Source organism: Pinus tabuliformis, chromosome 6, assembly GCF_031772625.1.
Source record: "Pinus tabuliformis cultivar Carrire ecotype Pingquan chromosome 6, CPIR1, whole genome shotgun sequence".
NCBI lineage: Eukaryota > Viridiplantae > Streptophyta > Pinopsida > Pinales > Pinaceae > Pinus > Pinus tabuliformis.
The window spans coordinates 373,804,514-373,822,815 of NC_142292.1; the positions used below are offsets into that span (position 1 = coordinate 373,804,514).

At 34.6% G+C, this 18,302-nt stretch overlaps 1 protein-coding gene across 6 annotated transcripts in view; it reads right to left on the minus strand.

Annotated features, from left to right (window-relative positions):
- The window catches only part of LOC149258853 (uncharacterized), a 36,229-nt gene extending 19,237 nt beyond the window's left edge, over nucleotides 1-16,992 (minus strand). The window contains exons 1-3 of one of the 6 annotated variants that reach the window (XM_089416555.1): nucleotides 16,811-16,992; nucleotides 15,893-16,080; nucleotides 12,315-12,378 (exon numbers count right to left, since the gene is read on the minus strand). In XM_089416555.1, the coding sequence (XP_089272681.1) occupies nucleotides 12,315-12,320 (6 nt within the window). In that variant the 5' untranslated portion in view covers nucleotides 12,321-12,378; nucleotides 15,893-16,080; nucleotides 16,811-16,992. Of the gene's footprint in view, nucleotides 1-12,314; nucleotides 12,379-15,876; nucleotides 16,081-16,190; nucleotides 16,790-16,810 lie in introns of those variants that run through there. The other 5 variants (XM_089416539.1, XM_089416546.1, XM_089416531.1 and 2 more) reach the window with 5 other exon arrangements.
- Between the last annotated feature and the right edge of the window lie 1,310 nt (nucleotides 16,993-18,302).

The window sequence follows — 18,302 nt, forward strand, 5'->3', positions numbered from 1 at the left end:
GATTGTTTGCCTTTGTTTGATGAGGCTACTAATTCTGGTTCCAATGGAGATAACCAAATATGCATAAGGATCAAACCCCCCCCCAACATGTCAATATCGAAATCAGCACCAAGCCTAGGGATCATTAGTGTCCTCCACCCATTCTAATGTTGGATCAATATCCTCCAACGAAATGGGATCTAGATCAAGTCTTCTATTCATCATTCAATTGTGCCTTAGTCAAAGTTGTATCACATTAAGACAAGATCATTTAACAATTTTTGTTCCAAACAATTTCTCTTCTTTGTGTGTATGCGCTCAAAAAACAAACCAATTGCGCTCACAACCTGAAGCACTACCAGTTTCGCTAAGTACTCTAACTGCATACTTTTGCAATTGAGGGCACTGGCTGCCAAATGACTCCCACCAATGTGCTACAAAGAAAAAGACATTAAATAGTAACTCAATTCATTTCATTACTTAATTACAAGTATTTACAAACAATTTGAATTGTAATTTGTAAATTTGTAAACAACTAAACTTTAAAAGAAAAACAAATTGGAATTACTCACCTGGTTGATCCACATCTCTTGCCATCTTTGCCAAGTTATTGCCAAAGGTACCATACTGAAAAGAGTAAGTTGTCTATGTATTTCCAACTAGTCAAAATGGTTAGGGACCATGCGCTCCAGGCAATCATACAATTCATCTCTGACCTCCCCAACCTATAGATCTTCTAGTTTAGTTTTACAATGATACTTTAGGTTCAAAAAATACCCAAATGCATGTATAAGATGATGGAGTTGATTGTTCGATCTGTTATCAATGATCTCCCAAATACGCCCATATTTAGCTAACTTATCCTTGTAAGTTGCTCGTATTTTCTCCTTTACATGATCCATAGCGTTATAGATGTAACCCATGGCCTATTTTTCCCCATCCACCATCTGTAACACCTTAACAAGGGGCTCGATAATTTTCACAAGCTCTGCAAACCTTTTCCAAAAATAATTTTCAAAAACTTTCTTTTTGGTGTCTTTGCCATCTTGTCTATGGGCCCACTGAGATGAAGTCCAATCATCAAAAAAAGACTTTTTCTGCAAGTTTTTTTTGGTTGAGAATTGAGACATTGCAACATGAGGAAGTGAGTTGCGAATCTCGTAATTGCAAGCCTATCAAGCTCTTTGCCCCTAGTGTTTTTTCTCATTAGGCTCAATACCCATTAGTGGTTATAGACGTATTTTTGTAATGCACTTGGCATGCTCTACAGTGTTTTTTACCACTCCAATTTGCCTATGTCCTCAAGCATAAGGTCTATGCAATGTGCAGCACATGGAGTCCAAAATATGGTCTTATATTTGGACTCTAGCATGTTTCCAGCAAGAACATAGTTTGAGGCATTATCTGTGATGACCTACACAACATTTTGCACCCGCACTTGTTGAATAATGCCATCTAAAAGCTCAAATAGAAGGGTTGCATCCTTCACCTTATCACATGCATCAACTAATGTCAAAAACATGGTTCTTTCAGGGCAAGAAACAAGGAAATTAATGATAGTGCAGTTCTTTCCATCGATTCATCCATTTGGCATGATGGAACAACCTGTTTTGAGCCCTAACTCTATAGTCAACCAAATAATCATCAACAAAACAAATCTCTTTTTGCAAAAGAGCTCCCCTCAAGTCATGCACAGTAGGGCCTTTGAAGCCCTTTCTTGTAGCTTGGTAATAAGGTGAGTTGCCAACATTAAATGGGATATCTACATCATGCCACCATCTAGCAATGTATTGAAAAGAATATTCTTGGAATTTTTTTTTCCAATGTTCATCCAAAGTGGGTTAACGTTGAGTTAGACTTGGCTGGTAGGAAGTGAGATTAGCAAAGGCAATGGTGGCAGAGGATGAGAAATAACTTTGGATGTTCATCCTCTTTGTTCCTTTAGATTGTTGGCCTTGATGATAAAACCCAAGAGTAGAAGGAACATAGTGAAAGGGGTCACTGGTGGAAGGGATAGAAAAGAGGAGTCGTGAATCTCGAAATCATCATGCCCACTCTCTTTCATGGCTTGTAAAATTTCCTTCTTCCTCGCAATTTCTTCTTGGATAGCCTTCTCACTAGCCTTATTCTTCTCAAATTTCTCAAACTTGGCAAGGTATTCTGCCCTAACAAGACTTATTGCTTCCTTTGGTGCATCACATGGCTTTACTTGACCTCTTATCCCAACCAAATGTTGATTCAGCCTAAGAATACCCCCACCTTGAACAAATTTATTACAAAATTTACATATCGTTTTTCCATCAATCACATCACATCACAACAGCTCCAAGTCCAACTCCAAGCCTCCAAGATGACTACTCCAGCAAAAACTCGACACTCTCTAAGCTCCCAATGAAACTCACAAAAACTCCAAATGAGATGTGTGAGGCAAATGATAGGGGAGACCTTTTATTGGCTTGGAGGGGTTGTTTTTAGAGGGAAACAATCCTTAGTTTCCCTCCAAACCACCAACTCCAAGCCTCCAAGATTACTCTAGCAAAAACTCAACACTCTCTAAGCTCCCAATGGAACTCACAAAAACTCCAAATGAAATGTGAGGCAAATGAGAGGGGAGGCATCCTTTTATTGGCTTGGAGGGTTTGTTTTTAAAGGGAAACAACCCTTAGTTTCCCTCCAAACCACCACACAAGCTTCTAAAAAACAATCCAATGGGTCTATGGCCGATGTGGCAATGAACCGATCGATTTATGAAGGAACCAGCCAATTTACTCACAAGTCGGTCAATTTCGTCATAAACCAACTAATTAGACCCGATATTTTTGGAAAACAAGAGAATTGATAACTTTGACCGGGTTTTTTGGCCGGTCTAGATGGTTTAGCTAGTGAACCAGACGGTTTGACAAGTTTTTGGTTCAAAACATCCAATTTTTAGTACTATGATTACAACTTTAAGATGGTCAATGTTAATTATATTTTAAACACCTAATATTTTAATTAATTATCATTGATCTACCAAAAACTGCATTTCTAGATTCCTAAAATTGCAGTATTTCTCTACATATAGCACAAAAATCTATGATTTCATGACTTTTAGTATGCTTTTTTTGAATATATATGCACCAAAATATATTAGAATATATATTATATAAATGTGCTCGTTAGACATTTCTTTTCCAAAATCTTTCGAAAATTAGCACTTTACAACCATACCTCCCACTACCACTACCACTCCACATTCACCCCAACAACCTTTGTTCTAGGCCATGTATGTATGGCCCCAGATCCACTAGGATGGGGGCGATTGGGATTTACCACCAAATACACCATATGATGCATTCAAATGAACCATTGGTTTTTTATCTTCCTCTGTTACTTTAGTAGAGGTTGCAATTCTATTATTTTTTTTTGTTTAAAACGCAACATTGGGGGAGTATATTGATTGCTTTTGCTTTCCCTTCCTAATCTCTTAACACATAACTCCACAAAGGTGTTAAACTATTTTTTCACCCTCACTTTTAGAATCATCAACCTTTTTCTACTTCTTCCTCCTCTCCACAGAATGGCCACACTCACCATGAAATTTCTCATATTCTTCCTAATCATTAGTATTTCTCATCATCATCGACATAATAAAAAACAAAAGCATACAACAAGTACCCATCATGCTTATTGAGAAAATCCAACAAAAGGATGAGGGAGAATAATAATAGGGAAAGAGATAGAATTAAGCATGCATTCAACAATAAAAAAAATACAACAAAAACAAGGAAAACTAAAAAAGCAAGAATGAGATTAAAGCTTACATCGTCAACTCTCTATGTCAATGTGACTATGTCAATGTTCAATCTCACCTCCAAGCTCCCACAAATATGCTTCTCAGCAACTAGGAAGAAGCCCACAAAACATAGGCAAAGATAAGTGAAATAGGTTTGTATCAATCCATATACCCTTATCATGAGTTGCGAGATTTATTTGGGGCCCTCCTGTAGAGACTACATGCAATCAAGAATGAAAAACAATATAGTGAAGTTTGGACCCTCTCGTAGACACCACATGCAATCAAAAATGAAAAAAATTAGTGACGTTCTCCAAGAGTGTTTTGTTGGGAGCAAATAGCACTTCACTAGTGTTTTATAGATGGTGAGAACAATGCAAATTCATTTAGGGAATGCTCAAAGGTTGCCAATGATTCACTTCGGGAGCACTTAAAATGTGTTTTCGAATGCTCCTAGATGGTTCAATCAAAGAGTGCAACCAAAGGTACTCTTACAAACGCTACACTTCAAGAGTGAGGACAAAGAGTGCACTTGGTCTAACCTTGGAAAAGACACATCTTTCTCTAATAAAACCTCTTTTTAGCCTTGAAAAAATTTCTCTCACTAATAAGGCCTAATAATATATTTAACTTTTAAGGATGATTTTATAGTGCTTAAGATATAATTAGTTGTGGGCTATATAATTAGCTACTGAAACGATGTAATCAAGTTGTATTATTGTTTTATTTAAATGACCTCATTAAGATGTATTAATGTTTATTTACATGGTTTTATCCTAAACCAATCATTTAAGAACTTGAAAGGTAAGTATTTGATTCTTACATACCCTACAATCCTTAGAGTAATGCATGCTAAAATATCTTAGGCACTCTCATTATTCCTTTGCAAACAAATAACATACCCCAATCCTTTGTCAAGGACCTAGAAAATCACATTAACATAAGGGAATCTAATAATAATTATTGAATATGACCAAATATAGCATCAAAAAATACAAAAATAGGCAAACAAATACTAGACAATGTACCTATGGCCTCTTCACATCAATTGCAACTAAAACATGATTTATTAATAAGCAATATACAAATAATTAGTATTTAGTAATGTTATAATGTTACAATAAGGTATACAACCATCAACACATCCAAATCCTTTTGGATTCTGACTTCTATTTTTCCTAGCTCTTACATATAGATATATGCCATGCTGAATTATGTTATCTCATTCTATCACTAGAATAAATAGGTGCCCCATCATTCTCAATCTCACTTTGTAATGCCAACAAGGCATATTCATCTAGAACGACCATTTCCTCCTCTACCATTGTATTCCCCTTTCCTCTTTTAACATTGTCCTCCCTTCTTCACCTTTTTTCTCAACTTATGTTGCAAAATGAATCCTCATGCCTCACTCTATCGTCCTCCACCAACAACTTCAAAGCCATTACTTCAACTTCTTTACAGAATATTGACACTACTTCCTCCTAAAAACACTCTTTCAATATCAAAACTTACAACTAAATCCCTTACACAATCATTATTCTTTATATTTATCTCTATATCAATAATTATCTAGCCCTCTTTCCTTTGTTTACTACCAATCTCATTTGACTTCATTTTCCATCACATGCACTACTTCCTCACATGTATTTTATGTAGAAATTATATTACAAATTGCTTTCTTTCTTACATAAGAATAATTGGTGTCTCATTTCTAACCTTCTTTCTACCACTTTAAGAAATTACATGTTCTCTAAAGTAATATTTCATATTTCTACTCTTGCTCTTTTAATACCCAATCTTCCTTTGACTTTATCTTCACTACATGCTCCATTATTCCATATTGAGTTTTTGAGTTTTTAATTTATGCACTAGCATTATTATTAATTTCCTCCCTTTTTAATTAAGAATAATTGTTCAAGTCTCATTTGTGATTTACTCCTACCACTTTGGAAATTGTAGTCTAATATACAGTAGGCAAAAACTACCATTCCAATAAGGGAAATCATATCAACTTAAATTAAAAAGTTGTTAATTCGAAAATCATCTTCTCCAATAAAATAAAAACCCCAATCACATAATCATTCATTTTCGTAACCTTGTCCTCCCACACAAATGCAATAAAGCATTGGAAGCCTATAAGTTGTTAACTCTGAAATCATCTTCTCCAATCAAATAAAAACCCAAATCACATGATCATTCCTTTTCATAACCTTGTCCTCTCACACAAATGCAATAGGGCATTGGAAGCCTATATGTTACTTTACTCAATGTTGAATAGGATATTGGGAACCATGGTTTGATAAACAAGCTTCCCTATCCAAAATCATGTCCCTCCATTCAAATCATGCCCAAGATATCTAATAGAATATTCACTATATTTTACTTGAATTCAACTCAATATTGGATGGAATATTAGCAACCATGGTTTCATGAGCAAGCCTCCTTATCCAAAATCTTGTCACTTTATTAAGCACTCATTTAGTACACAAATAAATCCCATGGCCTTATTTCCATTTCATTACAAACAATAACAATCCATCCTCCTTCTGAGCTCATTGGGCTAGGTAGAATAGTGAACATCCCCACTTGAAGGTGTTTGCTAAACAATATTGGGGCCCTACCTAAACCCCAAGTTTGAAACTCAATTAACCCACCTCATGTACTTATGCATGGTCGTATAAGGCTTAGGGGTATAGGGGCAATCCCTCTGACTCAACTCCAAGCCCCCTCAATAACATGCAACAGGTCTACCACTTATCTTGATAATTTAATTTAATTAAATAAAATAAAATAAAAAATTTAATCCAACCTTCTCAATTTTCAAACAACAAATATTAACCATTAAAAGCGTAAATTAAAAATTAAATACACACTCTATACAATCCAACCTAACTCCATTGATACATCAAAGAAGTATTTCTTTCTAAAATTATTTTTCTAGTGACCAATTAGAAATTATAAAATACATTATTTATTGTAATTGAATATCCTATTCAAGAAAGTAAATGTGAATGTTTATCCAACATCTTCACGTGTCAACTAAATCCAAAAAGGTTTAAGGATCCATCTTAATCACAAAATTGCTTATTTAGTATTCTAAGCATTTTTTTGGGACGTAAATATTTCAATTTATTATAAACAAATATTTATGTTCATAAACCCCCGTTGTGCCACTATACCAAAAAACAATCCCCCCACTTTAACATAGAAATTGTTTGAAGCCATCAAATACTCATTTTTTTGTCATTGCTTCCCTTACAATCTAACCCTCAAAATGGTTTGACATTAGTTTAAATGCTTCATCATCATCTACGTAATGAACCTGATCCTTCGACAATGGTGCAAAATTTCCTTGTCCTCGAACAATTGCTAACCCTTTAACATCACTGATCCTTCGACAATGGTGCAAAATTTCCTTGTCCTCGAACAATTGCTAACCCTTTAACATGACTCAAAATTGAACTGGCCTTACAAAGTTTGCTAGTGTCTACAACACTTCCAACTTGTAACTACCTTTCAATTATAATTCCTCAACATGTTGAATCATTTAATAGTGCATGGTTTCCTCATCCTCTAAACAATTACTAACCCTACAACATCTTAGCATCACATAATTGATCACTGATCTTGTCCTGCAAAGATTGTGAATAACTTTATCCAATAAGTTAGCTCAAGTTGTTGAGTGTTGTGAATTGAAATAAAATGTCTTAATGTCAAATCCAAGCGAGCTATATGTGATATGTTAATACTCAATGTCCTCACCAAGCCAAGTGTGCCAAGTCAAGTGTGCACATCAAGCCAAGTGAGCTATATGTGATATGTTAATACTCAATGTCCTCACCAAGTCAAGTGTGCCAAGTAAGGAATATTGTAGTCAATGTCAACAGTTTACCCTAATTAACACTAGTCAACAATTGGTAAAGTCTCTAAGAGTTTCCCATCCATGGATTACCTTGAAATAAAATAGCAATATTTATAACTTTCCCAACTTACAACTACCTCACAATATTTCCCTTCAAATCTCCATCTTCTCCATGGTTGTCATATCCTTGGGTGAATAGGCCAACAATGTTCACATTAGTTAAAAAAATTCCCTTCAAAACTCCATATTCTCCATGGTTGTCATATCCTTGGGTGGAATAGGCCAACAATGTTCATATTAGTCAAAATTTACAATCAATTTATCACTTCCCATCAATGGATTACTTTGAAAAAAATAGCAATATTTATAACTTTCCCAACTTACAACTACCTCACAATTTTTCGTTTCAAAACTCCATCTTCTCCATGGTTGTCATATCCTTGGGTGAATAGGCGAAGGATGTTCATATTAGTTAAAATTTACAATCAATTTATGACTCCAAAAACATAATTCTACTTGATCAAATCCCACATCCAAACCTTCATTTTACAATTTACAATCTAAAGTTTCCCTTTAACAAAAATGTTCTAACCAATTCATCCCAAAGCACTTCAAGTTTACATTCTCCCCGTCCCAAGTTAACATCGAGCAAAAGTGTTCCAACCAACCCATATTCAAAAAAAGTTTGACATTGCCATCTCTCCATCCCAAGAAATATACCAACTAACTCATCCTAAAGCGCACTTCAAGTTTGCCATCTCTCCATCCCAAAAAAATATTCCAACTAACTCATCCAAAAGCACTTCAAGTTTGCCATCTCTCCATCCCAAGTTAACATCAACCAAAAATGTTCCAACTAACCCATCCCAAAGCACTTTAAGTTTGCCATCTAACCCATCCCAAAATAATGATACCAAACTAAACCATCCCAAAGCACTTCAAGTTTGCCATCTCTCCATCCCAAGTTAACATCAACGAAAAATGTTCCAACCTACAAGTTTGCCATCTAACCCATCCCAAAATAATGATACCAAACTAAACCATCCCAAAGCACTTCAAGTTTGCCATCTCTCCATCCCAAGTTAACATCAACAAAAAATGTTCCAACCTACAAGTTTGTCATCTCACCCATCCCAAAGCACTTCAAGTTTGTCATCTCACCCATCCCAAAGCACTTCAAGTTTGTCATCTCTCCATCCCAAGTTAACATCGAGCAAAAATGTTCCAACTAACCCATCCCAAGGCACTTTCAATTTGCCATCTCTCCATCCCAAGTTAACACCAACATTATTATTGATTTATTAAATTTATTGAAATCGTCAACCAAAAATGTTTCAACTAACCCATCAAGCACTTTTAATTTGCCATCTCTCCATCCCAAGTTAACACCAACATTATGATTGATTTCTCAAATTTATTGAATTAATTTGTCATCTCTCCATCCCAAGTTAACATCGAGCAAAAATGTTCCAACTAACCCATCCCAAGGAACTTTCAATTTGCCATCTCTACATCCCAAGTTAACACCAACATTATTATTGATTTCTTAAATTTATTGAAATCGACCAAAATGTTTCAACTAACCCATCCCAAGGCACTTTCAATTTGCCATCTCTCCATCCCAAATTAACACCAACATTATGATTGATTTCTCAAGTTTATTGAATTTCTATAGTTTATAACATTCTAAAATTTATTGAATTTCTATAGTTTATAACATTCTAAAATTTATTGAATTTTTATAGTTTATAACACTAAAATTTATTTTTTTTTATGCATAAGATAAATCTTTCCTTTCTCCAATTGCTAGGCCAACATTATTATTGATTTCTCAAATTTATTGAATTTTAATAATTTATAACATTCTAAGATTTATCAAAATTATTGAATTTTTATAGTTTATATCATTCTAAATTTTATTTTTTTATGCATAAGATAAACCTTTCCTTTCTCCAATTGTTATTCCTAGCAAGGAATTTTTGTTCAAATTGTTCTTCCCAACTTTGTATCTCACAACTACATGACAAACTTTTGTCTTCAAGACTCATTTCTCAGTGTCTTTTATATGAGATGGAGGTGCAGTGTCTTTTATATGAGATGGAGGTACAGTTTCAATGTCTTTTATATGAGATGGAGGTATAGTTTCACTCTCAATTGTTTGATAACTTTGATTTACTTAGTAGTGGCTTTTTTCACCTTCATTGGACATTAGTGACATCTCAAATCATTGAATTTCTATATTTATTAATATATTAAATTTAATTTTATGCATAAGCTAAACCTCTCCTTTCTCGAAACATATTTTGACCTTCATTGACATTGACAAAATTATATAATCTTATAGGTAAATATGTATTATGCTGATATCATTCTATATCCATCCCATACATATGAGCACGTCGAAAAGTAAATGAAGTTCAAGCAATTTTAAATTGTAGCTTTAGGATACAATTATATTATTTAAATAGTATTGCGCTTTATAATGGCCAAATTATAAATGCCAATTGATTTGCTTCTACAAGCACAATTTAATTACATAAGAATTCACCTTACTAAAATGATATTTCTCTTATGGAACCTTCACATATATCTTGTAGGTCCAAAGCATTGATTCCATGGACTTCCATTTCTTCTTATTTAGGTTATTGTCCAACCCCCTCAAAAACTTATTCACTTTAAACTATCGGCTTAATAATTTACCAAATTTATCTCGGCAAATATTTCATTAAAGTAACCTAGAGATTTTTTACTCCCCAATGATAAAGAGCAGTTCATCTTAAAGAAGTTACACAACCTCATAAAGATTTTAAAAGATAAAGAGTAGTTCATCTTAAAGAGATTAAACACTATAAAAATTTTAATCGGATGTCATAAAGAGTAGTTCATCGTAAGGCAATCAAACAACCCTAAGCTATCAATTAAAGTGATTTTCCATTGCCAACACATCCTTACATATCACAATAATTGAATACCTATAGAAATCAATTCATAAGAGATAATTGAACAATGATTGTCAAATGGAATGAATGACATATATATTCATCAACCACAAGCAATAATCCCTTACATTTTCATGTAAGGCATGTAAATTTGCATTCAAAGAGACCTCAATCCATGGCTCTAATTATAAAAAAGATCAATTTTACACTTTCATCTAAGGCATGTAAATTTGCATTCAAACAAACTTCAATCCATGACTCTAATTATAAAATTAATTAATTAATCACCCACTTATACATTAAACTTAAAGGTAGCATTTCAAAATGTTAAAATCTTAACAATATATCGCTTTAGAAAATCGTTAATACACTTAAATTGATCATCATATCCATGTGATCCAAACACAACATTAGAATATAGATAGAAGACAACATATGATCAAAGTAGGCTCATGAATGAAAATCTTTAAAATTGTGTTTTTATAAAAAAAAAAATATTTAATGTATTTTTTACAACGGCCGAGTCACTGAAATCAAGCCGGTTATATCTGAACCACATTATATTCTTGATAAGAATTTTGTTGATTTTACGATTCTGGGATTTTAAGAAACATCAATTGAAGCTCTAGGACATTTGTGAATCATTCCATAAGCACTCGAGAATAAATGTCCTAGAATTTTCTCGTCTTCTAGAAAGAAACTTTAACTTAATTAGTAAAGAGCAACACTTGAATAAACATGAAATATAATCTTTAGATATAATGAATCAGCCAACATGCACACTAGTTACAATCTCATAACTTCAAACAGAACACAAATCTACTGTAGTATGTACCAGTTATTAGAATCACTGAACAGAGTCTTTTGATCCCAGGCAATTGACCATTGATAGACATTCAACTTTAAGGACTTGAACTATATTGTAAAACCACAGAACTTGAGGACTTCTCGTTCTAGAGTAGGATCAGTATTTATGAATGTTATCACTTTTCCAATGAAATATACTAATCTGGCTCCATACTAAACATTAGAAACATACAATATTAATGAAAAATCTAACATCATCAGTGTCACACATCGATTGAAATGATATAATCCACAACAATATACCTAATGGATAATGTTAGTCAAATATATCCCCATTAGACTGAATTCTTTAAATAGAGATCTAACATCTGTCTGCCTTAGAAATCAATATCGACCATATCAGTGCTTCCTCTATATGGAAAATATACATATATTGTTTGTGATGTAAAAGCAATTGACGCAAACATAAATAGGAACACTGTAAATGAAAGGTCCCAGGACAAAATTGGTAATATTTTCTAAAAATGCCCCACTGCGACAGAGATTGCAACAAGAAGTTCCATAACTATGTCTTGGAATAAGAAGTTATGTCTTGAATGTCTTTAAAATTAAACTAAAAAGACTTGCATATCATATCGCTAAGAGGTTAACTGTTTAGAAACATGAGAAATCAGTTCAAGAAAACATATCACAAAACTAAACTAGCAACAATAACAATAATGCACAAAAGAAAATCTGTTTAGAAGAAACATGAGAAATCAGTTCAAGAAAACATATCACAAAACTAAACTAGCAACAATAATAAGCTATATGTGGAATCCCAGGTGGTTTTGTGGCAAGATTCATAGCTACAAGGAGCAAATTAGAATATTGGAAGCATCAGAATCAATTCAAAATATACTTCTCAGAAATGACAACTGTCGTAATTTCTAGCCATCATATTACAGACCTCCATTTGGAGCTACGTAAATGCCTCCCTGATTAATACCCGCAAAAGTGATTTCTCCAACTAGCTACACATTTCACCAAAAAGGAGCAAAACTTTGAATTAGGAGCATTCAACAAATTTATCATAGTGCTTGAGCATTTCAGTACACATCCTTTTGCCACTGCTATTTATCTAATATTTGTACAAAGCATGTAAGACAGACAGCAAAATGGAAAGCATATTCCTTTGCAAAACAAGAAGCAACTAACTAGAAATTCAAGAAATTACAACAAATTAGAAATTTGAGAAACTGCAAGCACTATGGAATATAATCAAAAGACTATTTTGTCAGGAAACTTGACCCCAAGGGAAAGAAGATAATTTTATTAGTGTCCAGCAAGTGACCACAGAATTGGATCAATGGGCCTAAAAAGATGTGTCCAGTGGGAGTACAAAAACTCATATATGCTGAGGGCAAATGGAGGAAAAAAACGAGAATATGCATCATAAGCAATCATCTAAGTGATTCTCTAAGTTTGATCAAAGAAAACCAAAAGGTCCAGCAATTCATTCAAAGATACAAAAGGAGGGGTCCAAAACTGGAGATCTCGACATTGGAAGAGAGAAAAATGATGTCAAGCCTTCTTGGCCATGAGAGGCATAGGAGTGAGGATGCCCTGCTCTCCCACCATCCAAGGCCGAAAGCAAGAAGCTCCAAATAGAACTTTGGCTGCTTAGCTGAGCCTAGAGAGCAGCATGGCAGACTACTCCATTATCATAGAACTTGTCTGCCTGTCATTGTAAATGACTAAAAATAACTTGATTTTCGACTGTCTCTAATAAGCATTAAATTATTTCAGGCATTCAAAGACAATCATACAACACAGATAGCAATGATGTTAATGATATAACAACCCACAATGGATTCAACTATCTCATAAATTTTCAAATAAAGTTCTTCACAAAACCCTGTTATACATGTACTTATCAAACCCCAGAGGCAAGGATGCAATTCTTCCAGTCCTAGAACGACGGGAAGAGTAGCCATTAGTATTTAGCAATATGAAATTGGTTTTGAACCCTCTGAAGATACATCTCCCCAACACCAGTATGGATAAGACTATCAAACATTCCCTGTCGAGTACTTTCCTGAAGCCCTTTAATGCTACTACAAATCACATTCACATACCTACAATGCAAGGATATGTTCCATTGTAGAATTGATCCCTTTGCAGATACAAACAGCTTAAATAGATCTAGTATCCATAAGAATATTGACCCTTACTATCGAGTACTAACATAATATAGTTTTCAAACAAATCAAGCAAGCCTTAGGCGCATTTGTGATGCCCTCAAAAGTTACTACAAATGGCACTAAAATAACCTATGCAACATTTTGAATGGATATGGACCTGAACAAATCATTTCCAACATTGTCTAAACTACAGATATTACATTATATGCAAGAGTAGCCTATGGCCCATGAAAATATTAGTTTCAGCTGCAAAAACTGCTTTTAATGACCTTAAACCTTCTTTTTCAAAACTTCAAAAACTAACAGAGGACGAGGCTCAGAAACGCATCACAAAGCAGTTCCTAAGCCCAAAAATTAATAAAGACCTTACAAAAAAAAATCAGAACAACAAAATGATAATATGTCAAAAAATTATTAAGTAAAATGATTTTCATTTTCTAAAAAGATGCTGGATCATATATTGTTCAAAAACATGTCAGCATATATTGAAGTTTAACAAAATGACGAGGGAACTTTATATTGTATTTTATTTAACAATTAAATAAATAAAAAAACAGAATTTCCTGGTCATTATGCCATTGAATTTTCGAATGCTTGAGACTCGATATTATGATTTTTTCAACAAAATTTTGACCAAAGTGGTAACTGGAGGGCAAGAAAATCAATTTGCAAAAAAAAATTTATCCAAAAGCCCTTACGATTTTCACAGAAAAAAGACATCCCAAAGAGCAAGTGGCAAGCATAGTTGACCTCATGAGGAGAGGTCCGAGATGTTGGCCCACACAAAGAACACATGTTTCAAAACATGAAGAGGCAAAGGGATTCAACTGTCACACATATTATTGTAGATGGCTACACAGAAGTCTGACACTTTCTCCTTAACATATGCCGAAAATGAAATATTATGAATTAGGTAAGGCACACATTAAGGAAGGAGATGGTTTGAGGTTGTGACACGAAACACAATTTGGTCAAGCACCCCTTAGACAACCTTCAAGAAAAGGGGCAATAAAAAGAAATAGTTGTATGATTGTATTCTGACCAATCCTAGGCAATTCTTAAACTCCAGATGCCAACCATTGATGAGCAAAAATGAATACGGATTGCTTTCCTTTCTTAACATTTTATTTCCTTTCTCCCTACTCCTTACAACATTTTGTGGACTTCCTATTTCTCAAAAATATAGAAAGTTTTTCAAATATATTCGAAATTTTTCTGTGTAAAAAATATAGAAAGTTCTTCGAATAAATCTAAAGGCCATGAAATCAACTTCTACAAATTTAAATACTACCTGATATATCAAAGTGCCATTTATGCAGTTCAGCATATCTTCAGTGCTTTAGATTCAACCTTGTAACTGAATGAACAATTTTAATCCGAGGCACTTTCGTGAACTCATCACCCCCACTAAAGCAATTGTTTAGACTGCTACGCATTCTATCAATGCACAGAAACAATATATTGAGGAATTCCTGACAGTTGCTCAGTATATTGTTGTTATGCATCCCATCAAAGCACAGCGAGGTTATAATAAGCAGTACCAGGATGTTTCCTAACAATGGATGAAAAATTCATCCAAAACATGCTCTTTTATCCTATTTATCAGTATTCACGCATGCACCCACACAACAGATATATCCGACTGTTTAGCCTGTATTACTATTTACTGATTAGGTTTATCCAACTGTCTATTATCATGTTTTATTATTCAGTGATTACTGTTTATTATTCAGTGCACCCCACACAACCTGACTATCAAGTTTTATTATTCACTGTTTACTAACACAACACATCAATCAGAGGGGGGGCGTATTGATCTCACTAGCAATTAACCATTATGTTGATAGGTGGAGCACTACATGCATGGACACCCCCATTAGCATGAGGATTCTGATATTTTGAGACTTGTATGTTGCGGCAAACCAGACCACACAACCATTATGTCACTGCACACAAGGATATGAATCAGAAACTATTCTGAGGTGCAAAGGATGAAGGGGACACCTAGTAAGAATACACATTCATGTTGCAGCCATGAAGGGGACACCTGGTAAGAATACACATTAATGTTGCAACCATGAAGGGGACACCTAGTAAGAATACACATTCATGTTGCAACCGACCACTAAGTTATTATGTGTTATTCTTCTTGTAGGAGGACCACTACCTATGTGGACACCCCCACAGGCACAAGCATAACGGTATGTTGGAACTTACATTCTACCAAATATAAGACCTCATAAGCAATGTGGAACTAGGGTAGATATGTTGCGAGTCCAGATTGATCAAAGCAAGCTTCAATGTTTATTAATAGCAGTATCATCTTACCTTGAATCTGTTTTACCTTGAGAGGGATCAAAGCAAGCCTGGATGCTCTTATTAAATAGCATCTGAGGGTGCCAAAAGATTGAGGTTTGCACCTCAAGTATTCTGATCCCGCTCAGGAGCTTGATCTACTCCCTTGATAAAAGGTTTGACCAAGTCTTGACTCTTAAGATGTGAGGTACGCGAATAAGCGCAGTCCCGAGTGTCCTTCACAAAGGCAAAGGTCTGGTGTAAAGCAGATATTTAGGACAAGCAAAATTAACCACGTGAAGTGTATAAAAATTGAAATTAACCAATTACAAAGAAGTTTAAAATACCTTTAATAACTATATGCTAAAATAATTGTCGTAATTTAGCTTACACAAGTACACGCTCGCAGAAAAAACAGTATATCCCAAGCCAACAACACTGTACCGCCTCAGGACTCTGACCCTCCCAGAAACGACCCACAGAAGACAAAATATGTGCTACCAAGTCCCGACCCTAACCAAAACAAACCATTTTCAACCAAAAAACGCTTCGCCCAGTCTCCCGACGAATTACATCCTCAGTAATCTCATTCTCGAACAACCTCCCAACCCACCCCACACCGAACCTGAGCAGAATCCCCTTCGGTTGCATAGAGACTATTCACCACAACAGTTCTACACTGAAAACCAAACTGAACCGTCAAAATTCACAAACTTTTGCATAGGACAATAGTAGCAGGGTTCGAACTCCACCCCAACGCAATACACATACATAAGCCCTAACACCCATTTCCTACTGTTGCAAAGCACGAAGGCAGATTCCATGGTCTCCTTCAAAACATGCATCTAAAAGTAAAAGTGAAACGAAGAGAACATCTATTACTACACAAGAGCCGAGCTGTACAGTTCGCAAAGCCTAACTGAACACTGGCATAAGAAATAAAGAGCGATGAAAACAGAAGAAGTACCTGATATAAATCAATGGAGTGCAAACGCACAAAAGTAAAAGTTTTGCAATCGGATTGCAATGTGACCAGCAGCCAGAGACCTAGATTCGGGGGCTTTCGGGTGCCGAAACCCTAATCCTTTTCCAAAACTCGAATTCGGGAAATAACCGCTAAAAGAGAGGGAAGAACTACGTTGTGACGATTAGGGTTTTATATATTATTGACGTCACCGCTTGTTTTTCTATTTTGTGTGATGTGCTGGCCGCTGCGTGTCGTTTTTAAAAGACTACGTTCCGGATGATACGGTGGCAGAAATGGAGGGAAGACAGAATATAATATTTTATATTTTATGTGGAATTTATAGCTGTCAAAATATAATCCAAACATTTAGAACATTGCAAAACTCGTTGACCACACATTTAACAATAAAACCTACGAAGACAACAAAAACTATATAACAAAACAATATGTAGAATGGTTTTAATGTTAAATTGATTAAATTATTAATAAAATTATTATAGTTTTTATTTATATTTGTGAATATAATTAGTAATTCTACTTAAAGGTGTAAAGATACATCAAGGAATTAAAGGTTTGGGAATATTATCTTGGAAAATTAAACTATTAAATTTAAAAACTCTTATATGTAATAGAATAAATATTAGCAATTGCACCAAGAAGTGTAAAGGAACGCCAAAAGCTCAAGAAGCCAAGAACATAATTACATGGTAAAAAATTGAAGTGTTGGTCGTGGCGAAATCCATATCATGATGGGACCTTCAAACCCATGATACAAATTTCTACGAGCACTTGACAATACTTTATGAAGTTCTTAAAAACCCCAGTCAGACACGCAGCGCCCTTTCTTTCTGATCTCCCTTCCTCGCAAGAAGTTGTCGAAACGAAACTCTAAGGCATTCTTTAAAAGATTTGAGATTTATTGAACCTCATTCTTTTAGTCTTGGTCACCTATAACATTGTTTTCTTGTTCAACCTCACTCTATTAGTGTTGATCGTATATGGCATTGCTTTTTAGTCTTTGAAGCTACATTGTTGATTGTATAATGGACTTTGGGTTTAGATGGAAAATATTGATGGATTTTACCTCTTCACACAAACTTTCATGCATTTCAATTAAAACGGATTGAAATAACGTCGTAAGAGTACAAATTCACCAACAAAACAATTAAAGAATACCACAACAAATAGAGATGGAAAATATTGATGCATTTTGCCTCGTCACACAAAGTTTCATGCATTTCCATTAAAATGGTTATAAATGACATTGTAAGAGTACAAGGTCACGGACATAAATCAATGAATATTGTAAGAAGCATAAGCAGTCGTCGCAGAAGCCATAGTAATAGTGCCGCCAAGCAAAAACTTCAAAAACTTGGCCGCATATCTCTCTTTATTTTAAAATCCATCGCCATTGTCGTCACTCGGTTACTTCGCTCCTTCAGTGCTTACTTCTTGGCAAGGATTAGCTTCTGAGGATCATGGTATAACACAT